The sequence below is a fragment of the Columba livia genome, chromosome 2 (assembly GCF_036013475.1).
Source record: "Columba livia isolate bColLiv1 breed racing homer chromosome 2, bColLiv1.pat.W.v2, whole genome shotgun sequence".
Taxonomy (NCBI): domain Eukaryota; kingdom Metazoa; phylum Chordata; class Aves; order Columbiformes; family Columbidae; genus Columba; species Columba livia.
In genome coordinates, this window is record NC_088603.1 from 156,721,724 (window position 1) to 156,748,252 (window position 26,529).

Below are 26,529 nucleotides of genomic sequence, written 5' to 3' on the forward strand. Positions count from 1 at the left end.
TCTAATTTAGACCATTCTCCTCTTTCTTGTGGCATCTCAGTCCTTGCTAAAAGAGGCCATGCTTTCATTCATCTTCCAGGACAAATTGAAATCCTGGCTCTTTCAATCCAGAGACACCTGACCTCCCAGAACAACTCTTGGCATTATCTGGGGAAATAACTAAAGGTTAGGTGATGTAGAGAACTGAATGCATCCAATCTAGAGGTGAGGAAACAGATCATACAGGAACATTTTTATTGGAGATGGAAGCCTGTGGAGGACTGCTACAGTTTCACTCTTCAGAATAGCCCAGTTGAGGTTTAGCAGTGATAAAGAGCTCCCATGTTTCTCCTCTGCCTCTAAGAAGGGACAGACATCATAGGAGTTGTTGATGAAGGAACAATCACAGCGATGGCACTCTTGGAAAGCACACTCTGTTTTTACCTGTTCACCTTTTTCTCCTGCATCCCCAGTCATACCACGATCTCCTTTAGCACCCTGATAATAAAAAATAAAAGCCATTGAAAGTCACTTAGATTCAGTATCCTATCAGCTTTTTGACCTTTTTCATAAAGCACTTGGACATTTGAGCATAAACCTCAAATTAGGACCGAGTCCTGCTTGCCCTCCTCTTAAATTCTTCCCTAAACTTTCATAACCAATGTTGGAGCCAGGAATATATGTGAAGAATGGCTTTTGAGCAGACCCAGCATAGTGCTTTTTTATGTTGTGGTCTCATGGAGATGAAGAAGATTTACACATCCTTAGAAAGCAGACAGGTTGTTAGGAACTCCACTAAGTCAGATCTTGGTAAGGAATCATCTGACCCAACAAAGGCACCCACAGTATGAGCTAGTAATCTTCTGTTCCTTCAGGGACAGGAGCAATAAAAATGGCATTTCTAAGGTGCAGTCAGAAAATTCATATCCAGAAAATGCCCTCTCCTTTCTCTATCTCTCTTTCTGTCCTAGTGAGAAGAGAACAGAGGCATCTAACTCAAATGTAAATATCTATGTTATCAAGACCTAAAGTAAGGCGAGCCTCACACAATGGAAAACACTGAGGTGATGGAGAACAAATTATGAACAATGCATAGAACTCTAATTAATTGGTGGCTGTGGAAATAATACTCTAGTTTACTCCTTGAGAGCTCAGAAATAAGTGGGGAAGGGAGGGCTGCTATCAATTAATTTAAAGATGCCTAATTCTTATAGCCAGAAGGCATGAAGCTGCTCATGTGCAAAGATCTGCAGTTCTACTGCTCCATTTCAAAAAGAAACCTAATACTAGTCCGGATAGTGTTGGTAAGGACAATGTACCACATCTTCAAAAGTGCAGAACTCTTTGGGTCTTTCATTGCAAGGACCTTCTAACGTATTTAGAAAGGAGTCAAAAAGACTGTGTTTACACCTTCCTAGGGGTCTTACAATTTTTTCTTTTAACATTTGTGAATTCTGTGAATCTGCTTTTTTACTGAATGCAAGTTAGACTATTTATCAAACTCTTGATTTTATTTTATCCACATTTACAGTTTAAAATTGGTCCTGTTATTTCACCTAAACATTCAGTTTTTCATCCCAAATCTCTGCTTTCTACTGGCATACAAAATAGCAGCAGACATGATATGTCTCAGACTTCTTGGCTTTTCTGCCAGTTATTGTCTTTACGGGTTACTAATTCTTTTGCAAATTTTACGCTGGAACAGACTCTCATTTTGATCAACCCTGTATTTACTTTTGAGACTCTGATGCTCTCCCTACCACACTTTTAATTGCAAGATATAAAATTAATTCATGAATCTCTATTAGCTTGTCCTGCAGCCTAATAAGTGCAAATAGAAAGATGTTAAAATAGCAGAGTCTGTTTAGACAGTAGATCAGTAAAGCAAGGAAGTCTGGAGGAAACTGTGGTCCCTCCATTGATATGTTTTGGTTTATTTCACATTAGGCAGTTTGAAAAGGTTTTGATCATGACCAGGCACTGGCATTGTGAGCAGAAGGGTGACAGACCTCTCCATGGGAAATGCTTGAAATGCGACATTATTGGAATTCTTCAGATATTGGAAGTTTTATATTTGCATATGTCCATTAGGCAGAAGCATACAGCTGAAACAAAGAGTTCTTCCTATAGCATGTTTCAGGAAACACTCAGAGTCTGTGGATAAAACCATGGCCGATCATATATATGATCTATATATGGACTCTATATATGAGTCCAGCAGCCCACTGTGTCACCCTTAATTTATGTGATGCAAGCATACAGGATCTAAAGAGAAGAGAAACATGCAGGGTGTCTACCACCGAGGCTTTAATTTCTTCCTTACCCGATTTGAACTGAAACTTACTGTCAAGTCCTCGTCTGTCTCAAAACACCAATGTAATGAAATTCAGTATCAAGAATCAGGCCCTCCACTTGTGTGTGTGTGTCTGGGTGTGAACAAAGGGACAGTAGAAGGCACTATTTAAGTGAAACGGTGTTCATGGGGGGAGCTATGCAGTCCTGTGCCCATGTGGCATGCCGGTGCATTGCCAGTACAGAGCCCACCCAACTACCGCTTTACACAGAGATGGATAACACCAAGTTCCTGCTTTAGACTGTGTACTAAGTAGTCACAAACAATTTTTCATTAGACAACTGAAGAAAACCAACCAACCTTGGGGCCATCCACCCCGGGTGGGCCTGCAGGACCCCTGGGACCAGCATCTCCCTGCAATGCAGAAGAGGTAACCACAATTTTAGTCTGTGGACTCCACAGACATCTAAAACAGATTCAGCAGGTTGTTGATAGAAAAACAAAACAAAACAAAACAAACAACAAAATCAACCGTCTAAAAATATTATAAGAAAAATAAGGTTATACCACATCCAAGGCACGGTCACTTTCCCAGCTCTCTTACCATTTTCCCATCCTGGCCGTCTCTACCTGGTGGTCCTCGGATACCTTTATCACCTTTGAAACCTGGGATGCCTGGCAATCCTGGTGGGCCAGGAGGGCACTCAGTGCACACGTCCTAGGAGAGAACATGGAGAAAAATTAGCAATAGACTGAAGGTGCCTAGCAGACTTTGCAGAGACCCACTACAAAAGCCACAGTGTGGTGCCAGTATAATGCATAGGACTTTGCAGTTTGACCATGTTGGGGAGGATCTGGGTTAGTTTGCCTTACAGAACTGAAGTGACAGCAGTGTAGAGCAGAGTGAGGGTCAGCAGCTGAGCTCGCACATGCCGCTATGGGGTATTTTCTATCAATTCTAGTTGGACAGGTCCCAACTGATCATCCATGATCAAGAAACAAAGGGAAAGCTCTTCCTACTGTGGAGCTCAGAGACATGCAAAGCAGGACCACAAAGAACAACCTTGTTTTGAAGCTACAATAATACCGGTTTATACACTGGTCTGAAAGAGCTGGGTTACTGCTCAAAGAGCAGATCGCTAGAGAAAACTTGGGTGCAGCACAATGTCAGAAAGGGTGTTCTCCAAGGGAAACTCTATTCATCAGCTAGCATGGCCAAGGAGAACATCCAATGGAGTTTGTGAAGACCAAGTGAATGTCACAGTGTCCTGAACAAATTCTGTCTTGGAGAATGACCATCACCCTCTTTCCAAAACTCTTTAAAGAATCATCTCAGTAGTCTTTACATTTCTACTATCCTCAGGAAATGAAATACCATGGTCATGACATTTCCATTTCAAAGATAAAGTCCCTTCAGCAAAAGGGGACTTAATCCTGTCTGTAAGAGTCAGCGTAGCACAACAGACAAATCTTTAGGCTGAGAGTTAGAAGACCTTGCTCCAATAGCCAACTCTGCCAATGATCCATTGCAAAATTGTGGGGTAAATTGTCTTTCTTAGTCTCAGTTCCTACATGTTTGTTTATCTATCTATCTATCTATCTATCTTATCTATCTATATGCTTATATATGTATCTAGTGCTTGAGAAACACCAAGAACAACAAAGCCTTAATTTCACTTGGGATTTAAAGGTCCTGCTTTATATAGATCTGTACCAAGTGTGGAGTGAAAAAATGCCAAACATAAAGAAAATGTAAGGCATATGTGTGTGTTTAGCCATAACATAATCAAAGGAAGGAAACAAAGGAACATCAAAATGACATCCTGTACTCAAGAATCAGTCTCTTGCTGTTGCTCTGATCAGAAATCACAAGCGATACCATGCAGTAAAATATCCAGAAAAATACTTGGCTCCGTAAGAAAAACAGCACTTCAATGAAGGCATTTCACAGTAGCAGTCTTGAAAGGGTCTTTTTGTTAATGAGGTTCATAATAAAAACTAATTTTTTAGTTTCTTTTAATCGATAAGAAAGGATTTCTTGCTATGTCCCAAGACTTCTGAAAAAATATCCCAACTCAGCCCATGTAAATCTGTAAAGATTTTGCAGTCAACACCTATTATATACTGACTTATTTCCCAGACAACTTACTACATGGAAAGTAAAAGCAGACAGACAGATCATCACTTTTGAAACAGGTGTACATCCTTTTAGAAACACTATGGAAATTGACTTTGCAGCCACAGTTCAAACCTACTCCAGTCACTGTTGAAGGTACAGGTAAAATATCAGATATTTTATTTAAATGCTTTCCATTTTCTAGTTTAGGTGTTACAGCTGGACAATGTTTATTTCTCCTTGGGAATACATGCCTCAGAAAGAGCTGAAAAAGTCTCAGAGCTTTCATAACACACATCATAGTACAAAGACTTTTGCAGGTCATTTCACTGCTGTGGATGGTCAAAAGGCATTGGATTTTGATCTCCAGCATGTGGTCTAGTGTCCCAGTATCAGTGCAATTAGGAAACCTGCAAATTTCAAATTCTGACAGAGTGCTTAAAGGCACCTGTTGCACTTGTAGCTCAGATACTTTCCCATCTCAGAAAGTTAGTCAGGTCTGAATCAAATATACAGATAAACTCCCTCCATGATCAAAGGTTTATTACCTTTACTAAAAGATTGATGTCCTCTGGAGACAGCAGGGGTGGGGAACCCTGTGGAATGAGAAAATTCAGTGTTGCAGGTAATTTTAAAAGGCATCAATGTATATGAAATTCTCCTGAACAGGCTTATGAATTCTTATTGATTTCCCTTGCCCTGCCTAGGGCTCACTAGGCCAAACACATATATGTCCTGTCCTACATTATCAATGCAATTCATCACACCTGAGGTGAGGTCTTGCTGAGGGCAGTGCCTTCAAAATTTTGGCTTTTATTTACATGCAGGATATACAGTTATTTTCATATTGTTATATTCATATTTCTATCATAACCCCTTAGTAGGGGCTAGGAAGAGCAGCAGTGGAAATTCACTTAAGTTCTGAGGTGAATTGTACATGTGGAAACTGAGTTAAAATGAAGATGTAACAAAGAAGTGAAGTTACATACTGGTTTTCCAGGAGGTCCTCTTTCCCCTGGATTTCCAGGCAGACCCTGCAGAACAAGACAAAGAAAAAACTGTGAAATTATCATACAACAACCCCCTTGTTTCTTCAACGCTCTGCTGACTGCTCTGGACTAGCACACATTTTGCTTTCTGTCACCGAGCACCACTGTTCCTTGCATGTAACAAACAGTAAACTCCTTTAAATACCTGCAACTTTAAAAGTTATCCCTGTCATTTTTTGGTCTTCTCTTAATGACTCCCTCTCAACCCCTCCTAAATCTCACTTATCTACTGTATGACCTTGTTAAATTCATTTGAGTCATGCAAAGATGGAAATTGCTTTAGCTTGTCTCCTGGTCACAGGAAACACAATGAACTCCAATAGTGTGAAGGATGGACATTCAAATCCCTAAAGACATAACATGCAATATTAAGACCTTGCTTTGCGTAAGCCTTACAAACAGGTCCCTTGCACCTGAAACAGCAATGAGTACAAGACTAAAAAAAGAGAGTGGCATTTGAAGAATGCTTGTCTGAGCTGAAAGGAACAAACCAAATGTAGGATGATGGCACTTCAACATGTTGCATTATCAGAGAACAGACAACTGGAGCAGGGTCCAAAATAAAGACTGCTGGACTATAGAAGCCTGGAGTTAGAAAAGACTGACAATAAGGGTCAAGCTGCAAACATTGGTCAGAAACCTTAAATATAAGCTTAAACATAAGTCCTAGGGAAAAAAAAAAAAAAAAAAAAAAAAAGAAAAGCCAATGGGAGGTTTAATAAGTGTACTCTGGTTTGGGGTGTATTCACCCTAAAACAAACACAAAAGCTCATTGGAACTGTCCTTCTAACTGAATGGGAAAATCAAGCCCAGAACAGAAAACTCTGCTTTTCAGATCCTAAGCAGTAATCCACATTCACAAAGTTTTTGTAATTATAAAAATAAATGCAGGGGAAGATTAACTTTCATGTAATATTGGAACTTGGTTATAATAAATAATTAATAGAATTAAAAAGTGATTAATTCAATGTTTATGTTAATTAAAATTATCATAATCAAAATAGAGAAAGAGCTTATTAAATAGGTGTCCTCAGTGCTAAGAGTAGGAACAGAGAATGTCTCGTTCAGATTGTTTTCTAATCTAAGGGAACTAAGTAGGTATGTTGGACAGAAACATTTTATCTCCCAGCAGACAGAAGAGAATGGATGCTTCCCAAAGAATGTGTGGTGTAAGGGCATTTGGCCAGAGAGTTTCTGCTCCTTTAGGGGTATCCGGTCAAGGATGTTTTAAATGCAACAAGAGAAAATAAGGAGGAAGCCATAAATAAGAACATATAGGAACACAAACCTGAACAACAAATAAGGGAGGCAGTAATGGGAACCAAACCTGGACAGTCACACTAATTGATGAAGGCATGTGGAAGTGTGAGAAGGTTTATTCCAGCAAGGTTATCTGGAACCTTTTCAATTTGGAAACTAAGGGAAAAGGAGGAAATCCAGAAATAAAATACATCAAGACATAGACTTATCAATAAACAAACCTCACCACTCACACTAATTGATGGTCTATCAAAAAAACACAGGCGGCACTTCCAGGAAGATCAACCTTGACACTGTGAGTGATAAGACTGTAAACCAGGGGGAGTCTGAACTGGGAGGGGTGTGGGAATTTATAGAGATTTGGAGATGCACAAGGGGCCATGCAGGGGAAGGGGGAGCAGAGAGGAACAGGGGGGCAGACAGAAAGTTGTATAAAAGGGCCTGGTTGTGTAAAACAGGGCGGGTCGCTGCACTTGGCTGGCTGAACCCTGAACTTGATCACCATGGTTTGTCCTATCATTTTGTATCTTCTTACTAAACCTTTTCTTAACTATCTCTCTGCATAATGTGTATGTGAACTGCAAGGACCAGGTGCCAGCTACTGGTGAGACCCGGATGTGCATGTGAGTGAAAACTGCTGGAGTCAGAGAGGAGGTGTAGGCTCCCCAGCCTCTGCTGTCAACTAATGGAGTGAGTGTTGGGGTCTTTAACCTCCAGCCACTGGAGTGGGAATGGTGTGTGTTTCCCAAAACACCTATTTTGGGGTCCAGCATGAGCAAGGGGAGTGAGGGGCTCCATGATGGTGGCTGGTGTAGGAACATAGGTCACAACCCATGCGCCTGGTTCCACCTGGGATGGGAGCAAGTGTCTGTATCTTCTGCAGTCCTGGGATGTGTGTGTAGGAGTGTGTTTTGGTCAGAAAACTGCAACCTGGACCAACTGGCAAGTAGGGGAACTTGGGTCCAGGCCAGGGTATCAGGTGGGTGAGGAGGTCCATGCTGGTACGCCCATGGAAAGCATGGAGTGTGCAAGAGACAAGCATATGAGTGTTGCATGTTTGCAATGAACATCAGGCTGGACTAGAAAGCAAGTAGGGGACCCATGAGCCATGTAAGGGGGTCTGGGATCTGAGAAGATGTGCCAGTACAGAGGGGTTGTGTTAACACTCAAAGAATCTGCAAATATGAATGTGCTAGTGAAGCTAGTGTGTGTGTGTGCTAATACCAGTGACGTCCTGTCTCTGCCAGCTGAAGAGAAGGGATGTAGTTCTCTGTGCTTATTTTATATGTGAGTCCTGTATGCAGGTTCTGTTGAAGGCAGCACTTTGTCTGTGACAATCTGTGTGATCAGCCATATCAGCATCCTTTGTGTCTTTGTTGTCCATGTCTGTACCTATGGGATTCACATGCAGCTTTGTTACTGGCTGAACATTTGTTACTGGTTGGGTATAAACTGGAACACAGGAGGTTCCATTTAAATTTGAGAAGAATCTTCTCAGTGAGGGTGACAGAGCCTGGACCAGGCTGCCCAGGGAGGTTGTGGAGTCTCCTTCTCTGCAGACATTCAAATCTACCCGGACACCTTCCTGTGTAACCTCATCTGGCTGTTCCTGCTCCAGTGGGGGGATTGGACTGAATGATCTTTCAAGGTCCTTTCCAATTCCTGACACTGTGATTCTGTGAACCTGCAAATGGGAAAGCAGCAGCCACATCGTTCCAGCTGGGCAGAGACTCCGAGTCCTGGGCAGCAGGGGCCAGGCAGGAGGGACCTGATCTGGAGCAGCTCAAGGAGGCAGCCATGTACATTACATCACTTAGTGCGTAGAAATATTTTTTGTAACTCTCAGAATATGAGACTGGCCAATTTCTCTGAAAGAAGGTACTTAAGGCTATGCTTAATGCACAGTACAGGAATACTGCCAGCTTAAAATGTGATCTGCATTATTTTTTTTTCCAAAAGTAAGTGCAAGGAATACTTGAAATGATTGAAGGCACAGAAGCAGGCACAATATGTAATAGTCCTGCTATGGAACAAATCAGTCCTCCTATAGGGAAAAACAAAGACCACAAAAAAAAGGCTTGAGAAAGCACTTTTCAGGCTGTAAGAATTAGAGCTTTAGTTATTCAGATAAAAAAATGCCAGCTTAAAGAGAAGAAAATAATGTATATGGGACAAGACAATATGCCCAGCTTTCTCCCAGCAGAAGGGAAGCTGTAGTTATGGACATAGTGAACTCAAGAGGAAAAATAAACACCAAGCCTTTTGCTAAGAGGAGCTGAAAAAAGTCAAACAAGCATGACTGTACTGTAAACCTGGGCAAGAATTTTCAAAACCTAAATTTTAATAAAACAAGATATTGTCCTGAGAACTCTTGATATTTGATCAAGGTGCCAAAAGATGTTTCAAAAGGTGACCTTGGGCAGAGCTATTGCAAAAAATATGGCACGTGCTTTTAGGGCACTAGAAAGAAGCTAGAATGTAATCATGTAAATCTATTCACCTGTTGGAGATAATTCTGTCTCCCATAATATACTCCTGCAAAAGCTGGTAGCCCATGGCTTGGACAAGTGTACTCTACGCTGGGTTAAGAACTGGCTGGAGGGCCGGGCCCAGAGAGTGCTGGTGAATGGGGCTGCATCCAGCTGGCGGCCAGTCACTAGTGGTGTTCCCCAGGGGTCAGTGTTGGGTCCAGTCCTGCTTAACATCTTTATTGACGATTTAGATGAGGGGATTGAGACCATCATCAGCAAATTTGCTGATGACACCAAGTTGGGAGAGAGTGTCGACCTGCTGGAAGGCAGGAGGGCTTTGCAGAGGGATCTGGGTAGACTGGAAAAATGGTCTGATTCCAATGGGATGAAGTTCAACAAGGCCAAGTGCCGGGTGCTGCACTTTGGTCACAACAACCCCCTGCAGCGCTCCAGGCTGGGCACAGAGTGGCTGGAGAGCAGTCAGACAGAAAGGGACCTGGGGGTACTAATTGACAGGAAGCTCAACATGAGCCACCAGTGTGCGCAGGCGGCCAAGAAGGCCAATGGTGTCCTGTCCTGTATCCAAACTAGCGTGGTCAGCAGGACAAGGGAAGTGATCCTTCCCCTGTACTCTGCATTGGGGAGGTCACACCTGGAGTGTTGTGTTCAGTTCTGGGCCCCTCAGCTCAGGAAGGAGGTTGAAGTGCTGGAGCGGGTCCAGAGAAGAGCAACACGACTGGGGAAGGGACTTGAACATAAGACCTATGGGGAGAGGCTGAGGGAGCTGGGGTTGTTTAGTCTAGAAAAGAGGAGGCTTAGAGGTGACCTCATCACTCTCTAGAACTACCTGAATGGAAGTTATAGCCAGGTGGGGATTGGTCTCTTCTCCCAGGCAGTTAGCAATAGGACAAGGGGGCATGGGCTTAAACTCTGCCAGGGGAAATTTAGGCTGGCTATTAGAAAGCAATTCTTTGCAGAGAGAGTGGTCAGGCATTGGAATGGCCTGCCCAGGGAGGTGCTGGACTCACCGGCCCTGGAGGTTTTTAAACTGAGATTGGACATGGCACTTACTGCCATGATCTAGTAAACGGACTAGAGTTGGACCAAGGGTTGGACTGGATGATCTCTGAGGTCTTTTCCAACCCAGTCGATTCTGTGATTCTGTGATTCTGGCCAAAGCTATTCCAAAAGAACTATTGACTATTCCACCTCCCCAAATACAACTGTAAATCTGACTTGCAGTATCAGGGAATACAACAACTTATAGCAGACACTTCCAAGAGCATCTGATGAGTCTGCGACTGGAAAAATAATGCAGAGAGTAACCTAATGTGTGTAAATGTGATTTAAAAGAATTATTCAGTCTTAGGAAAAAAAAAAAAAAAAGAAAAAACACAAAAGAAAACAAAACACAACATGGAATATATTTGCAATAGCCACAGCAAAAAAGAAGATATTGAGGCAAGTCATTAAGGCTATTGCCACTGAATGGCTTGGGAGTTGCATGGTAAATTCATATTAGCAATTCAAATTAGAGCTTTCCTAACTGATGACATACAATTTAAACCTAACAGAGTACAAAAATGGGCATGCTTCAGAGAATACAGCAATACTACACTGATATACGAGAGTGAAAGAGCAGAACAAAAAAATTCTTGGTACTAGTCATAAGTGAAAGTGGAGATCAAGAAACAGCAAATGCATGATCTTGTCAAAATAGGTATCCCTGCTGTTATACCGAGAAATGTTGGAATGTGTCCTGTAGTTACATTTACACTTCCTGAAACACAGGTAGAATTGCTTAACAGGTGATCAAACAGAATACAGAGAGCTCCTAAAAGACATATTGAGTGCAATTAAAACAGCATAATAGAGGATATGTTTTACAAGTACTATACCATAAGGAATGTTTGGGTAATTTTCCACAGAGAAAAGGAAAGATGTAAAGACTGAAGTACTGCCTCTCCAAGGGCTGAGCTTTCAACGCTGATCTGAGTAGAGCCAGGAAGAAACTCAGAAAAGCTTCCTCTGGCACTCTCATCACACAATACAGATGTAATAAACCATCTATTGTATCTCCTGTTTAAAAATCTCATTATAAAAATCTCGAACACCTCTAAACAAGGTGAGGAAATCTAAGGGCAGTCAGCAGGACACAATTCTGAATCTGTGGCAGCTTAGGGACACAAGGTGATGGAGGAAAGGACCATTCCTACTGTCATGGGCTGACCATAATCATTTGTCTTGTGACAAAGTAGATAGGAAGAAGACTAGGCCTTCTTCTCCAAACACTGCAAGAGGACAGGAGATCCAACCCATAGAAAATTACACCCTTTAGGCCAGTTGACGTATGTCAATAAAGTCACATTAGGGTTGAAAATCACTTGCCATGGGCTTAGTGAAAACTGGTAGCCTTTTTGGACATGACAGCATCATAAAGCAGTGCTGAGAAGGAGAGTTACAGAAGGGCACTGCCCTCTCCCCACAGCATTCCCTCAACAGGCACAAATCCAAAGCTCAAGCCTTTCAAAATCTTCAGAGCCTCCTTGCTGGTTTTCCTCCACATCGCAGAGCTGGCTGACCAGCAGAGAAAAAACAAACAAATGCTCCTCTTTCTGATTCAACACTGTGACAAAGCTGGGCAGCAAGAGGGGTCAGTTTTCCAGCTGGGATTCTGCCACATTATTCTTTGTACCTCAGCTCCATGACTCACCCACTGAGATGGCAGGAGTGAAAAAAAGTGCACCAAGAGGTTAAAATGTCATCTCTCATGCACAGCAGCAGCAGCAAAATGTACTCACAAAGAGATTTTTAACAGCTGTGGCCCTGTTTTCATAGAAATATTACAGTTTATTTATCTCGGCGGTTTCTGAGAAGTTCCTAGACAGCTTAATAATCATCCTTTTCCAGTGTGGGACCATTCCCCAGTCTATGCTGTCAATTTACTTATCCAGTATAGTTTTTAAATGGTGGAGTCCACCACTTTCCTTGAGACAACCCTCCTCAGCCTGTTTTCTCTCTGACATTTTAAATTGTAAGTGTTCCACTTCTGCAAATCATCTCCCTTGGACCATCCTAGTAATGCTCAATGACTGTGGTTGAGTATGAGCACAATGCTTGAGGAAATTAGATTTGATCACTGAGACTTTTCTTGAGTACTTTTATTTTACTCACATCGTGGCCAGGAGGGCCCTGTGGTCCAGGGATACCAGGTACACCACGGGGACCCTGGAAAAGAGAACAAACAAACTCAATAACATGAACAGTACTTACGAGGTGCTTCTTAGCTGAAGAGAATAAATCTTCAACCCAGTAGTTATTGTGGGGAAAAAGGGTAACTAGCAGTTAAACAACTACGAGAGAGTATAAAAAATATATATTCTCATGTTACATTATCACAGTATCAGTAATTTCTGTGCCTCAAGGGACTTTACGTGCATCAGTAAAGTCAAGCCTCACATACCTTGACTAGAAAGGTAATAATGACTCTTTACAGGAAGCAAGTTTATGAACAGGGAGAAAATATAACTGAGCACAGGATGGAAGAGGAGAAAAAATGGTCCAGCTCCTCAGTATGAGCTAGTACACTGGATAGGACTGGCTCTTGTGCTTGAAATTCATGCCAGCGTGTACTAAACCATGGTACACAGCTATCTGTTTCACACCAACGGATTGCATGTTTGTAAAACCGTATGTTGAGGAACTAGGCATGTTTGGTGACTACTAAAATGCAAAGGTTTCTGTAAGATTTAAGTAAGAAAAACGCTTAAAAATGCCTTGGCTATAGGGCATAGCAGTGCGCATTGAATCACATGCCTTGAAATACTTTTTTTGAATGAAGGGTTAAACAAGTGATTCATTCTTTCTTTTGTAGGACTATTGATAGGTAGGGAAAAGTTGTCATCATGCCAAGTCTCAATCAACTTAGTATAGCAGACAATATCAAAGCACAAGAGAAGTCCCCTTTGGATGGTCAGCCACCCTGTGACCCTACCAACCCTGGGAAAAAACAAATTAAACATGTCTTCATGAAATCATTGGTAGAAACACAATTAATGTGATTTCCCCCTCCCCATAAAATCCAGGTGTAGTTAGAAAGACATACTGTACCAATGACCCTTTGTCTCCTGGGGGTCCAACAGGGCCCTGAAAACAGAAAAGATACAGCAATAAAAACACTTAAAATTAACATCCCCCTTGGCTGATCAGACTGTCCTGGAGCATCACAGTAACAAACATTGGAGAAGGAAGGTTAAGAAAAGGATTAAGTCTGACCGGCTGCTCACACAAACATTGTTGGAGTGTGCAATACTCACAACAGGAGTTTTAAGGGAAGGATCAAAGGCAAAATAAGGAAGAAATTGAGGTAGATCATGGAGGAAAAATTGTGAGAAAAAATGAGAGAAAAAGATACCAGAAGGGTCAGCTGTATGTTAACACAATGCTTGTCTGACTGAGCCCTGCACATGTATACATTCCAACAGTGCTCTTCAAATCTTATCAGCCAGAGAGGGGGAGTGGGATCAAGACATTTTGCCAATGTTTCTAAGAGTGCTGTTTAGGATAGAGAGCAGCCCTACAGAGAAGGACTTGGGGGTATCAGTGGGTGAAAGGTTGGACATGAGCCAGCAATGTGTGCTTGCAGCCCAGAAGCAAATTGTATCCTGGGCTGCATCACCAGGAGCATGGGCAGCAGGGCAGGGAGGTGATTCTGCCCCTCTGCTCCACTCTGGTGAGACCACCCTGCAGTGCTGGTCCAGCTCTGGGGTCCTCAGCACAGGACACACATGGACCTGATGGAGAGGTGCCAGAGGAGCCACAGAAATGATCCGAGGCTGGATCAGCTCTGCTGGGAGGACAGATTGGGAGTTGGAGGTGTTCAGCCTGGAGAAGAGAAGGCTCCAGGGAGACCTTATTGAGGTCTTTCTCTACTTAAAAGGGGCCTATAAGAAAGATGGGGACAAACTTTTTAGAAAGGCCTGTTACAACAGGATAAAGGGTTTACAGGACAAAATGGTTTTAAACTAAAAGAAGGGACATTCAGGCTAGACATGAAGAATAAATTTTTTACAGTGAGGGTGGTAAAATACTGGAGCATGGTACCAAGAGAGGTGGTAAATTCCCTGTCCCTGGAGACATTCAAGGCCAGGCTGAATGGGGCTCTGAGCAACCTGAGGTAGTTGAAGATGTCCCTGCTCATTGCATGGGAGTCAGACAAGATGGCCTTTAAAGGTCCCTTCCAACCCAAACTGTTCTATGATTCTATGAGTTTATGAATGTTGATAGAGGCATTATTGCCTGCATTGATATACATGGCACAGGCATCTGTGTGTGTGCAATATGTATGCATATGATCATTGGCAATATGTGCTCAGCCTCATTACCGGTTGGAACTGGGGACAGAACTACAGCACTCTTATATCTGTTGGGCTGAGACAGGACAATTCCCCCATATCCTGAAGACCACTGTATTCAGCTACCTCTAACACAAGGAAAAGCATCCCATGGGACCTGTGTGCTCTTTAAATGAGGTCAAAGCAGGAAATCCAGTGGGCTTGCATATTCTGTTCGTTTTGGAATACAACTTTAAAAGGTGTAACTGAGTAGAATGAGCCACTAGAAGGTATCCACATCTATAGGAACCCCACAGAAGGCATGCAGTACCCATACCATGCATGGATGAGTCAATCTGGCATTGCAAACACACCCGAAACAAGGCTCAAACTCACATCTCTGGGGCTGTGTTCAAATAAATTGGCTCACACTATGACTCCTCTCCCTTTGATTTCTATTTCAGGCACATTAATTCACTAATCCTCATACAGTCCTCCATTCAAGACACCTTAATGCTCTGCTCAAGCAAAAGCTAAATACATAATTCTGAACCCATAGTAATATGAAAAGGGCAAGGCAGAGCAAGAGCAAAACAATTCTACTTATGCAGAACATAGGTCCATTAGGCAACTTCAGCATAACCATGTGAATTCACCCCATTTCTCCAAGCATCCCCCCCTTCTGCTTATGGTTCAGTTGGGAAAGAACACACTCAGATAGTATTCAGTTTATGTCTCAGTATTATGTAAATAGTAAATCAATATTTTAGCAGACAAAGTAAAAAAAAAAAAAAAAATCCTCATTTATATATATCTTTTATATCAGGAGCAAAGTCCAAGAGAGGTTAAGGGCATAGGAGAAAACAGGGTGAGGACTCCAATTAAAAAGAGATGCTGGCTTTTAGCTCTCAAGCTGAAAGTATTTTGTACACACTTTTGTTACATCACTAAAAAGACTATAGGCTGACACCTTTAATTCAGTGTGTAATATGAACCGAAGTAGCCCCACTGACTTCTATTTTTTTTTCTGTGGGACTCAGCCTTTGTGAAAGCCTGATGGGTTCAACATTATACAGTGTTGTTCAAATTCCAGAATCTTTGCACCAGAACTGAGGTTGCAACGAATCTCCAGTGGAGAAAACCATCATAACAGTAAAAAACAAACAAACAAAGTTATTTAGTGGAGCAGGTTAAATAAATAAAAACAAATCAATTAGGTATTGTGTGGTGTGTAGGTGGCTACTCAACCCAACATTGATCAAGCAATGACACAGGAAAAAAGTAATCCTCTGGTGTAAGGCAAGTGACATTTGGAGTCAAGTTCTTAGTAATTTGCATTCATGGCTATACTAAAGCCTCAGTGAAGAACTTTGTTGCCTGGTGTATATCAGGATGCAGAAGTGAACTCACCTACTGCTGTACTGAATCTAAAAATCAGCAATTAAAAACTAGCCATAGACCAGTGACTTTCAAACAAGCCAGATGCTCATTTGCAAATTTAATTTTAATATTAATGACTGAACATTAAGAAACGGAAGAACATCACTGCTCCTTAGATAAATCAAAATAAATAATAGCCAGCACATATTCAACCATCAATAACCCTTTAAGGACCATGAAGGCCATGACACAGTCACAGTGCGAAACATGACTGACCCAGTCTGCATTGACATATATGGTATTCAGCAAGGTAAAAGCAAATATTAAGTGGAGATACACCTCAGAAAGCTAAATTTGTCAACTAGTATTACACAGCAATACCACTTATCATGTCAAGGTAATTTCCTGTACTAATTGGGAAACATATCCAGATAACTAGAGCATTAAAAAAATGACTGTGATTTGTATAGTATCATTGCATGTACAAGGGGTTGAAAAATAATGCAAGGTCTCAGATGTCCTCCAGCAATTACATCTAGGAACACTGTTTGCATCCTCCTAAAGATATTTCTCTTGCATATTCAGTGCATATCTGGAGAACTCTGAGCAGGACTACAGTCAGAGCACCCCCAAATCCCCTGATCTCAAGAGCAATTGTACATGCCAAATACTGGAATGATCAAACCACAGCGATATGAAAATCCAAACATTCCAGAGCACACTCTCAAACATGCCTTGTGGCCTAGTGGTAAGGGTAAAACTTTAATACCGATGGCAGGAGGTGAGGGCAGAGCTGGATGAGGTGTGACTAAACCTTTGTAGGAAATTATGCACACTATGGCTCTCTTGGAATACAGCAATTTAAGTAATCTGATTTTCTGTTTCCCTATCAGGCTGCTGACTCTGTCACTGATCTGGACATGTGTGTCACACTTGTCCCTTCTAATGGGGTGACAACAGGGTTACATCTCCCCAGCAGACCAGTCCTGCTGGCTGAGCACAGATCTCAAGTAACATCCACAGCTGATGTGTCAAGACGATGCAGAAGAGTCAGGAGTAACAGCCAGTGATATCAATCACTCCTATAGCACTTCTCTGCCTTTCACTTTTAACTAAAACCAAATTCATCCCTCACAACAAGATCCTTCACAACAGATGTGTATGAGTCACGAATGGCAGCCTCTAGACTAGTCTGCAGTTTGCATCTTCAGAAGGTAAATCATCCCACAGGCTCTTAGAATCTTAGAATGTCCCGAGTTGGAAGAGACCCACAAGAGTCATCGAGTCCAACTCCTGTCCCTGCACAGGACATCCCACAGTGCATACCATGTGTCTGAGGACGTTGTCCAGTCTCTTATTGAACATTGTCAGGCTTGGGGCTGTGACACCTCCCTGGGGAGCCTGTTCAGTGTCCAGCACCCTCTGGATGAAGAACTTTTTTCTAATGTCCAATCTGAACCTCCCCTGGCACATCTTCCTGCCATTGCCTTGTGTCCCTCATGGCACAGTTGAGCACAGACAACACATTGCCCAGATAGTGTTGGGCAAGTTTTCACTTCATTCCAGGTCGCAGCAGGACCTGTTACTTACAGGGGGTCCAGCCAGCCCGATTCCTGGCACGCCTCTGTCTCCTGGCTGCCCAGGGAGACCAGGAGGTCCCCTCTCCCCCTGAAAAAAAGGAAGAAGTTAAATGATTTGTGCAGTATTGAGAAAATGTGCCAAAATGCAACCAGGTTTTACAACAGAACATCACACTGATGCATCCTGACCTGATCTGCCCAGAGAGGAACGGTGTCAGGATGTAGCAGGGTGGGGAAATGGCACAGGTACTGTCACATCATGCCAAGAAAACTGTCCCTCTCCTTCACACGAGCCCCAGGCAACCTCTGTGGGCACTCACATGATGTCAACGTGTGCCACACCACATAAATGAGAGGGGACACAGCCTCTACAAGTACTTTAATTTATCCTAGCGCACAGCATAGAATTTCCAGTTGCAATTGCCTGTAGGGTATTAGGCACTCTTCCTGGCTCGGGGAAACACTAAGCACCATAATGCACTTTTCTTTGTGCTTCTGTGGTAGATGGCTAATCTGCAAACATTGTTAAATACAGATTATTTATCTGGGGAAGAAAGAATTAGAGGTGTTTGGTTACATCTTAATGTTCTCCTTTACCAACATAGGACTACATGCAGAAGTGCATGAATAATTTTTTGTAAAAAAACCCAATTCAACAGTTCTATCGCTCTCTCTAGAGGACTGTGCTAAAAAAGGAGATACCTCCCTTCTAGAAAACAGGATTTTCTATAGTAAAACCTGCAGACCACAGAAAACTACTTGAAACTGTTTAATGGATACTGTAGAGACAGGGCTGAGAAATAATTCAGCTGAAAGACTGAAATTTAATGTCTGTTGTCTTGTTACGGGGAGAAATCAAACAAGATTTTTATGGATTGTATTGCAGTTGTGAGATTTGGTCTCACACTGGAAGTAGACTTATAACAATGAATCTTATTGATGCTATTTCTTATTACACTATGTCCCGCTATATAGAAGCATGATAGAAAAATTGTTACCCATGGATTCTGTCCACCCCAAATTTGGTCTGCAATATCTCCTAATTTTTTTCCCTTCCTTCTTTCCTTCCTTTCTTTCTCTTTTGTTCTTTCTTTCTTTTTCTTTCTTCCTTTCTTTCTCTCTCTATCTTTTCTTTCTTTCTCTCTCTCTCTCTCTTTCTCTCAATTTCTCTCTTCAGCTAATGTTACATTACAAAGAAAAAATCCTGCAAGGACAGTGAGAGAAAGTGTATTCTGATTAGTTCAAACACTCCTGCAGATCTCTTATTTGTTATTTTATTCAAGAACGTAATTTCAATACGAAAAGTTCAATAGTATTTTCCCATGCACAATTAAGATCCTTACCACCTTGTGTTGACATCAAATAGAATATTTAATGAGATTTATTTTAGTTTCTTTTTTTTTAATATCAATTATAATTTTATTATTGAGTGTGTGTTCTGAACTGTCAAATATATATACAAGGGAGTACAATGCATTTATACAGAATGCAACAAAGCCAAAAGAAAACACTTCATGACAATTTGGTTATTTCAAAACTATGGGATCTAGTCTCATATGCCTATATTCCTACTTTTATCATTCAAAGAATGTGTTTAAACATCCTAGTCTTCTTCCAATTCAGTTCAGGACACAGTCATTTCAAAGAGGAGGAATTCTGGCATATCTGATTGCAGACTCAAGCATAATCCAGGTGCTCTCAAAAGCAAATGTTTTTGCTGTTTTATTGCTTTCTCTATTAGTTGTGTATTTATAAGAGAATAAATATTAATTTCAGCTGACATTAGTGTCATTAACTTAACCAACTAGCTATTCTTAGCCTGAACTACAAAATTGGAGGACAAACCAGGACTATCTGGTCCCATTAGAAAATAATTTATATCCACCTTGAAAAGTGAAGGAAATTAGTGCTATGACTGCTCCTTCAGGGGCTGACAGGTGGTCTCCAGAGAATGTTATCTTTTAGCTATGCAATGTCTCTCTTGCTGTATGGGTTAAAGGTCCCAGTCCCAGTTTCCTTGAAAAAGTGGGCATTTAGTCCTTAGTCTGTGCTGAATTCACACAATGCTGGAAGAAATTTTCAATGTGGAAAGTGAACACACCTAATTCATATCTCAATATTCACATCTACAGAGATACTGGAATAGTAAAAAAGGAACCTCCTAGAAGCCTAGAAGTGCATTTTTGAGTGAAACCTTCACAAACTCTATTTTCTAGTGAAAAACAGACCGTGTTTTCACCACATCTTTTTCTCCAGTTCCAGTGATGGAGAGAAGCAGTCCATAATGAAGCTCATGCTCACCTTATGTCCAGAGGGTCCTGGCAACCCTGGTGGGCCTCTTAGCCCCTAAAGTAACAGAAACAAAACCAGAAAACAGTCACCATGCAGCCCAACAGGAGTTTGGACTTTAAGACAACCAAGGTAGCAAACATCCCCACCACCACCCTCCTTAGAATTATAGAATAGTTTGAGTTAGAAGAGACCTTTACAATTCATCTTTTAGTGATAACATGCAAGTAAATTAAACAATTTGCTAATTTGATTAGAATTAAATGCTTATAGGGAACTATCATCAATATAACTTATAGGGAACTATCATCATCATTTTTGTGCTGGTCACAAGGACAACAGTTGCTCCTTGTGGATGTCTCCATTTTTGATGGTCAGCAGGCAGAAAGGACTGAAGGGGGTTTAATGTTCAGAAATATACCTTCAGTTCTCTCTGCCTTTTTTGGATGCAGCACTGTGATCTGGATAATTTTGCACAATCAGGCCTTTTGGGTCTTCAGTAGACAGCCTGTGAGCACTTGTGACAATGCAGCCTAACTACCAAAAATCCACCGTTCTTCTGCAAAAGTCACACTTGTCTACTTCACGTTGAACCGCTCAAGTGCAGAGTTTGCCAGCAGGACTTACCGGTTCTCCATCTTTACCCTTACCAGGCAAACCCGGCGCTCCAGCAGGACCTGGCTCACCAGTTGGCCCAGGCAAACCCACTTTTCCTTCTTTTCCAGGATCACCCTGTAAGAGACAATCCAGCAAAACTCCTAGCAGCATACTGAAGACCATTCCTGGATCAGGTCTTTCATTGTGACTGAAAGATATGTGTTTTTTCTAGCCTTCTCATCTGAATTTGTCTTGGTATCACAGGAAAGTCTCTTTAAAGAGGAGCCTTTTTCCTTCAGTCATCTCAAGGCATTTGTAATTTTCCTTAAATAAAGTAAAATGAGACTTTGAAATTATTTGATGGAAGGTTCTACTCCTGGAAGCAAAGATCAGCACTCCAGCATGCTGGGCACTGTGCAATGCATGAACAAATTATTATACAAACCCTTGACCTCAGAGAGCTCACAGCCTAGCTATGAGATGAGACATAACAGTCAGGCAAGGCAGGCAAAAGGTAAGCAAGAATGCACTGGAAAGCTGAACTAATGGTCCAATTACAACAGATTATCATAAATGCAGAAATCTCAGTTTCCTAGCCATGAAAGCCAGTTTTTCTTCCAGTTCTGGATTTACAGTAGTCAACAGGGGGTACTTAAAACAGGCAGTGAGAACAGTAGAAAATCAGCATTGCAGTGACTTCACTGTATCCAGTTGTATCTCAGTGATTGTATTAGGTAAATTATAAAGCCGCAACAGGGTGAAAATCTTACAGCAGGTGTAATGGAGAAGGTCAGACAAGATGATCTAATGAGCCCATGTGTCTTAATCACCCATGATCCTATGAAATAACTTTCCAGTTCAGACTCCTTCTGTCTCGGAAGGGAAGGGAAGGGAAGGGAAGGGAAGGGAAGGGAAGGGAAGGGAAGGGAAGGGAAGGGAAGGGAAGGGAAGGGAAGGGAAGGGAAGGGAAAAGAGAAAGGAGAAGGGAGAAGGGAGAAGGGAGAAGGGAGAAGGGAGAAGGGAGAAGGGAGAAGGGAGAAGGGAAAGGGAAAGAATCGATGAAAGAACATACTCACCTTTTCCCCTTTTTCTCCCTCTTTTCCTGGTAGTCCGGGGCCTCCAGGTACACCCTGGAGAGAAAAGAACTTTAAAGCTTAAAAGTTTTTTTTTAGGCAGTATTTGATCCTGAAGCAACTGGATAGACCAGTGGCTTCAGTACAATCTATCTCAAGGATTAGTATCACTTTTAAATTTTTTTAGATTTCCCAGTACAGACAACCTGTAATCCAGAGAACACCACAGAAGAGTTGTGTACCAAGTGCTTAAAGTTGTTTTGGTTTGATTATTTTTTTTTTCAATATAAAAAAAAGTTGAACAACAAAAGCAAAAATTGAGCTGATCCCAGATTTGTGCATTCTCTCTCTACCAATAACTATTCTATTTGTTTTGTAAAATCATCAGCAGTTCCTAATCCATTACCAACCGACCCTCAAATCATCACCTCTGTATCAGAGAATCCAAAAGTCTCACAATCTTATTTTTTCATGGCTACTGCTCTCCAAAGCTATACTTTGGAAAACATAACTACGTGCATTTTACCCTCTATCTCAGTTTTCAATCATTTTCATGTCCTGGCATATCTCAAAGGGTTCCTTGTCAAAATATAGATGATTTAGAGCTCCAAATTAAATACCGTAATTTTCTAATTCACCAAAACACATTATGAAGTGGCACTCCACTTTAAGATGTGAAATGATGTCTTGGCACCAGTAAGATTGGATTGACCTCTTCACAGGGTGGTTGTAATAATTATTTTCCGTTTTACACCAATAAAAATTATTTCCAACTGTATTAATGTTTATAGGTAATATATTGGTATTACTGGCACAGAAGTTTGCTTAAAGGAATATGAAATTGGAAAAGGTCCTAATTTTCAATATCACTTTCAGTTTGAAATTAAATTGCTACATTAATACAATTTAAATAAATGTGTCTTAACAATTAGTAGAAAGACAATTTAAGATTGCCCAGGTAATAAACTCTGCCTTAATGAGCCCTCTGTGCTAAACCACCATGTCTGAACACATTATAACATGGGATTTATCTGCTGTTTTCCACTTAATTCAGAGTAAACCCAGCTAAAACCCAGGCACTAGAAAGAAAATTACAGTGGTTGGGCAGGAAGCAGAGTTGGAGCTTTTTATGCTTGCAAAAAAGTCTTTGGGCTATCATGCACAACATATTAATGGTGATGAACATCTACCAAGGCAAGGAGGACACTGCATTGCTTTCAAAGCCCTGATTGTAGGATCAAATACTTAGATGTTTCCATAATAAAATTAGGAGAATACCATGGAATTTTTATATCAAGAAGTCATGTTTTCAAAAGGAAATGACAAATAAGAATGAGGCAATAGAAATAAAACCAGAGAGACAATAAACATTGCATTTTTCCTCTAGAAGAGCTGGCAGTAAAAATTGCTTTTGACAATTTGGTGAGGAATGAAAAAACTCCATGCCTCTCTCTTGCTACAAATGAATGTGAGAATATGCTTCATGGATACACCATTTCCAGGTGCTTCCAGATATTTAAATTCAACTGTTAAAAAAGTGTAATGAAACACAACCTCTTGAACCTGATAGCAAACATTGTGGAAGGGAAAACTAAACATATTAAAGAAATCAGGACACAGATAGGAAAACAAATCCACTGGTGCACACATACCACATTTCCTGGCAAGCCTCTTGGACCTGGAGGCCCTGCTGGTCCAGTCACACCCTGTTTCAAGAAAATGAAGAATGTGTGCATATGCATTTCACAACTTGTACCACCATAAGAACACGATGTTCCAAGTGAGGCTGGAGTTTGTATCAGACAGTGTTATTCAACAAAGCAAAAAATAGCATTTTTGTGAAACACTTTGTTGTGAAAAGAAGCATGAAACAATACAAAATGAATGAAGACCTTCTTTGGGAGCTTAAAATTACTTCCATCAAAATAAATCCTAAATCTAGTTGAGATATAGGAAGAAAAGTCTAGGCCTGAAACATCAAAAGAACAGAGGAAAGTATGTTGATTTATCATCAAATAAATACCAAGGTCAACAAAATATGTTTTGTTGACAATTCTACCTTTCTTTACTCTGGGGAACAAAACCTGAAAACACTCATTTACACCAAATAGACGAACAGCACAAACCATTCAGAGTGTTATAGTTCTGAATTGCAGGTTTTGCTGTCTGCATGTAGAAGCTTTTTAGGGTGGAAAATCTCATGTGTGTCCCCAGAAAATGTATGGGGGATGAGAGGACATGTATTTGGGGATTTACATCCCCATAGAGATGTATGGTTTGGGTTACCAGGCAGTATTTAGACATATTTCTTTATACTTGACCATATCTGGGGGATTGGACTAGATGATCTTTTGAGGTCCCTTCCAAGCCCTAACATTCTGTGATTCTGTGAAGCTGCTACCTCTGGAGTTTCTCGTCACTGGCCATGGTTCACTTGCCATCAGAGCTTTGCAACAAAAAGGATTTCTTTTAGCATGCCTAATCCATTTAGGGCTAAATGAGCCAGACTGTCTAAAAACATCTGCATCAGCAGACTGAAATAATCTATCTGACTTGGAGCAGAGTACAGAGAAATCCCTTCTACTGGAAGCGCTGGGCAGTAATATCTTGCAGAAGGGCAACGCAAACAGTTGGGAGATGATGAAAATCTTCCAAAGCACAGCTCTTCACAAAGTGAGTGTCTATCTGTTGCCTTTGGCTCACTAAAATGGAATTAAAGGTTTCCTCATTTCTGTGTTATTTACAGTCACTGGTCTACGAGCCAATAGAAACATTTGGAGCAGTGGCAGCCTGTGAAAAGATGGGAAAAAAATAAAAGGTGCCAGCATATGGCTGCATTTCTATATCATTAACATCCTCTAAGGCACCAGGCTATACAAAGAAATAAAACCAATGGCGAGTTTGGTGGGAGGGGGACATTTCCTAACTTTTCTTTTTCTTCCCAAAAAGACTGAGGAGTCCTTCAGCCAGGAGTGAAAGAGAGCTGGGGACAGGCAGGTCAAAGCACTGCTGGGAACAACATCGAAGCACAAGCCCAAGAAGGAAAACCATGAACACAAAGGTGGAAGAAGAAATTTTAGTTACTAGGATGCTTAATTTGGATTTCCTATTCCCTCCTTCTCCCGGATATAAACATCCTTTCTCTCAGTCATTATTTTGAATAGTTTTTCAGTCTTCCTTCTCTTCTTGCAGAGAAAGTATGTGGTCTTTGATTCAGCCATGAAGGGCTTATATGCTCTAACAATAATAAATTTGGGCTTGAATCCTTAGCTGTTCTTTAGCACACAGTCAGAAAATAGCAGCCCTCCCTACAACACATGCCTCAAAAAAGTGTTATGTGACAATTCCTCTGGTGATGAGCCTGTATTAAAGAAAACAGAATTGACTAAGAAGCCTAAAACCAACGATGATCAAAAACTAATTCAGGCTGCTGATGAGAAGCGAGCTCCCTGCACCAGCTGGCTGCCCGGGCTTGGCTGATATCGCAGTGCAGTAACAAGCTCTGCCTGCATCTCACGCAGAAAAGAGGGAATTTTGTTAGAGAAGAAGAGACTTGGCCAGCAAAAGATGCACAATTTAGAGCTGGGCTGACTGGGGCATTGATCTGTTTGCTGCAGCTGCGCCTGTTTGCCCACAAGTAGCGACTCTTCCAGCTGCAGTTTAGGATGTGCCACAAGCCCCAGCAGCCTGGGATTGTGAATCTGCAAGGCATTGAATTCAGTCCCTTCAGGGAAAACTGCTGCAAGGGAAGCAGTTACTCACAGGCTCTCCAGGGGCTCCAGCTTCGCCTTGAGCTCCTTTCTGTCCCTTTGTGCCCTGTGCGGAAAGAAGAGAGATACCAGCTGGTTAGAGATGGGACGAGACTGCCTGCCAGACAAAAAGACTTCAAGATGCTTGAACGTGCACACTGGGCAAGGGCTTTCGTTAGTCAAGTCACAGAGCAGTTTAACGGCTGAGGAAATGGCTCCTGGTTCTCTGTGCAGTGAGAAAATGAAATATAAAAATAAACCCCGGAGACATAAGAAGAATTACTAACGACTGATCAGCTCAGAGGCTGTTTCTCAGCACAAGATGCTGAAGGTTGCAGGCATTAATCTGGGTGAAAATTCCTTCCTACCCTTAGGCCTACCAGTTACTTCATTTTCAGCTCAACTCTGGTGGTCTCCCTGCACAGAAGAAATTTTGCCTGCAGTTCTCAAATACAAACAGCAGTCATATAGAAATGGTCAAAACAAATCATAGTGCAGAGGGTTCGTCCCAATCCTACTTACCATGTAGCCCTTTCTGAAGGATTTTGGCAGGACAGGGTCTACTCACTGGATAGTCCCTCATTTAGCAGATGGCAGTTAAAAGTTGCATGTTACTACTATTTTTTTCATAATGCTAAAACTGTGGTTAAACTGTTTAAACTGTTGATGCCTAAGTAATAGGCTGGGCACAGCACAGATGATAGCAGGGTGAACATCCTCCTATGTTGACATGAAAACGTAGCTTGGTCATGACTGTAAATAATATATGTGAGCCAAGAAATTTTCAGAAGATACTTGAGACTATAAAACCATTTTATGTGAGCCATATTGCATTCAAGGTCAAAAGGAGCGGGGCTGAATCTGAATGCTCTGCCATGTTTTGCCAAAGTGCTGCCATAATTTATCCGTGAGACTTGTGGTTTAGTGACATCAATACAAGATGCCCTCCTGAAGTTGGAAGGAGTCTCTCAGACAACACTGATCATGCTGCAGAGATACCATGTTTCTGCTCTAATTTTTCTCATGTTTTCCTGATGTCTAGTATAAATAAATACATCTGCAGAAGTCCCTGGACTTAAAACAATGAAGACAGGCAAATGGGCTGTTGGTGTATAGGAGAAGAATTAGTTACAGTGATATGGACCTTGAAAACATCACTCTCTGGTCATGTCAAAAATTTTCTTCAAGGCTGAGCCCTCTTACCTGTACTCCTGCAGGTCCTGGGACACCTTGTTCACCTGGGACCCCAGGCAATCCCTGAAAAAACAAAGGGAAATGTGAAGGACCTGAAGGAAACTGCTCCTTTCTTCTCCTGAGCAGAAGGAGATGTTTCTCCTTCCTCCCACTGAGATACAAAAGC

General features: G+C 41.5%; 1 protein-coding gene across 4 annotated transcripts in view; it reads right to left on the bottom strand.

The window, feature by feature from the left end:
• Window positions 1-26,529, bottom strand: part of COL22A1 (collagen type XXII alpha 1 chain) — a 229,422-nt gene that overhangs the window by 23,973 nt on the left and 178,920 nt on the right. For all 4 annotated transcript variants that reach the window (XM_065054479.1, XM_065054478.1, XM_065054481.1 and 1 more), the window contains exons 35-48: window positions 26,373-26,426; window positions 25,183-25,236; window positions 23,073-23,126; window positions 21,424-21,477; window positions 20,378-20,482; window positions 19,763-19,807; window positions 17,472-17,549; window positions 13,279-13,314; window positions 12,343-12,396; window positions 5,378-5,422; window positions 4,937-4,984; window positions 2,877-2,990; window positions 2,633-2,686; window positions 424-477 (exon numbers count right to left, since the gene is read on the bottom strand). In XM_065054479.1, coding sequence (XP_064910551.1) covers window positions 424-477; window positions 2,633-2,686; window positions 2,877-2,990; window positions 4,937-4,984; window positions 5,378-5,422; window positions 12,343-12,396; window positions 13,279-13,314; window positions 17,472-17,549; window positions 19,763-19,807; window positions 20,378-20,482; window positions 21,424-21,477; window positions 23,073-23,126; window positions 25,183-25,236; window positions 26,373-26,426 — 849 coding nt within the window. The remainder of the gene's footprint in view (window positions 1-423; window positions 478-2,632; window positions 2,687-2,876; window positions 2,991-4,936; window positions 4,985-5,377; window positions 5,423-12,342; window positions 12,397-13,278; window positions 13,315-17,471; window positions 17,550-19,762; window positions 19,808-20,377; window positions 20,483-21,423; window positions 21,478-23,072; window positions 23,127-25,182; window positions 25,237-26,372; window positions 26,427-26,529) is intronic.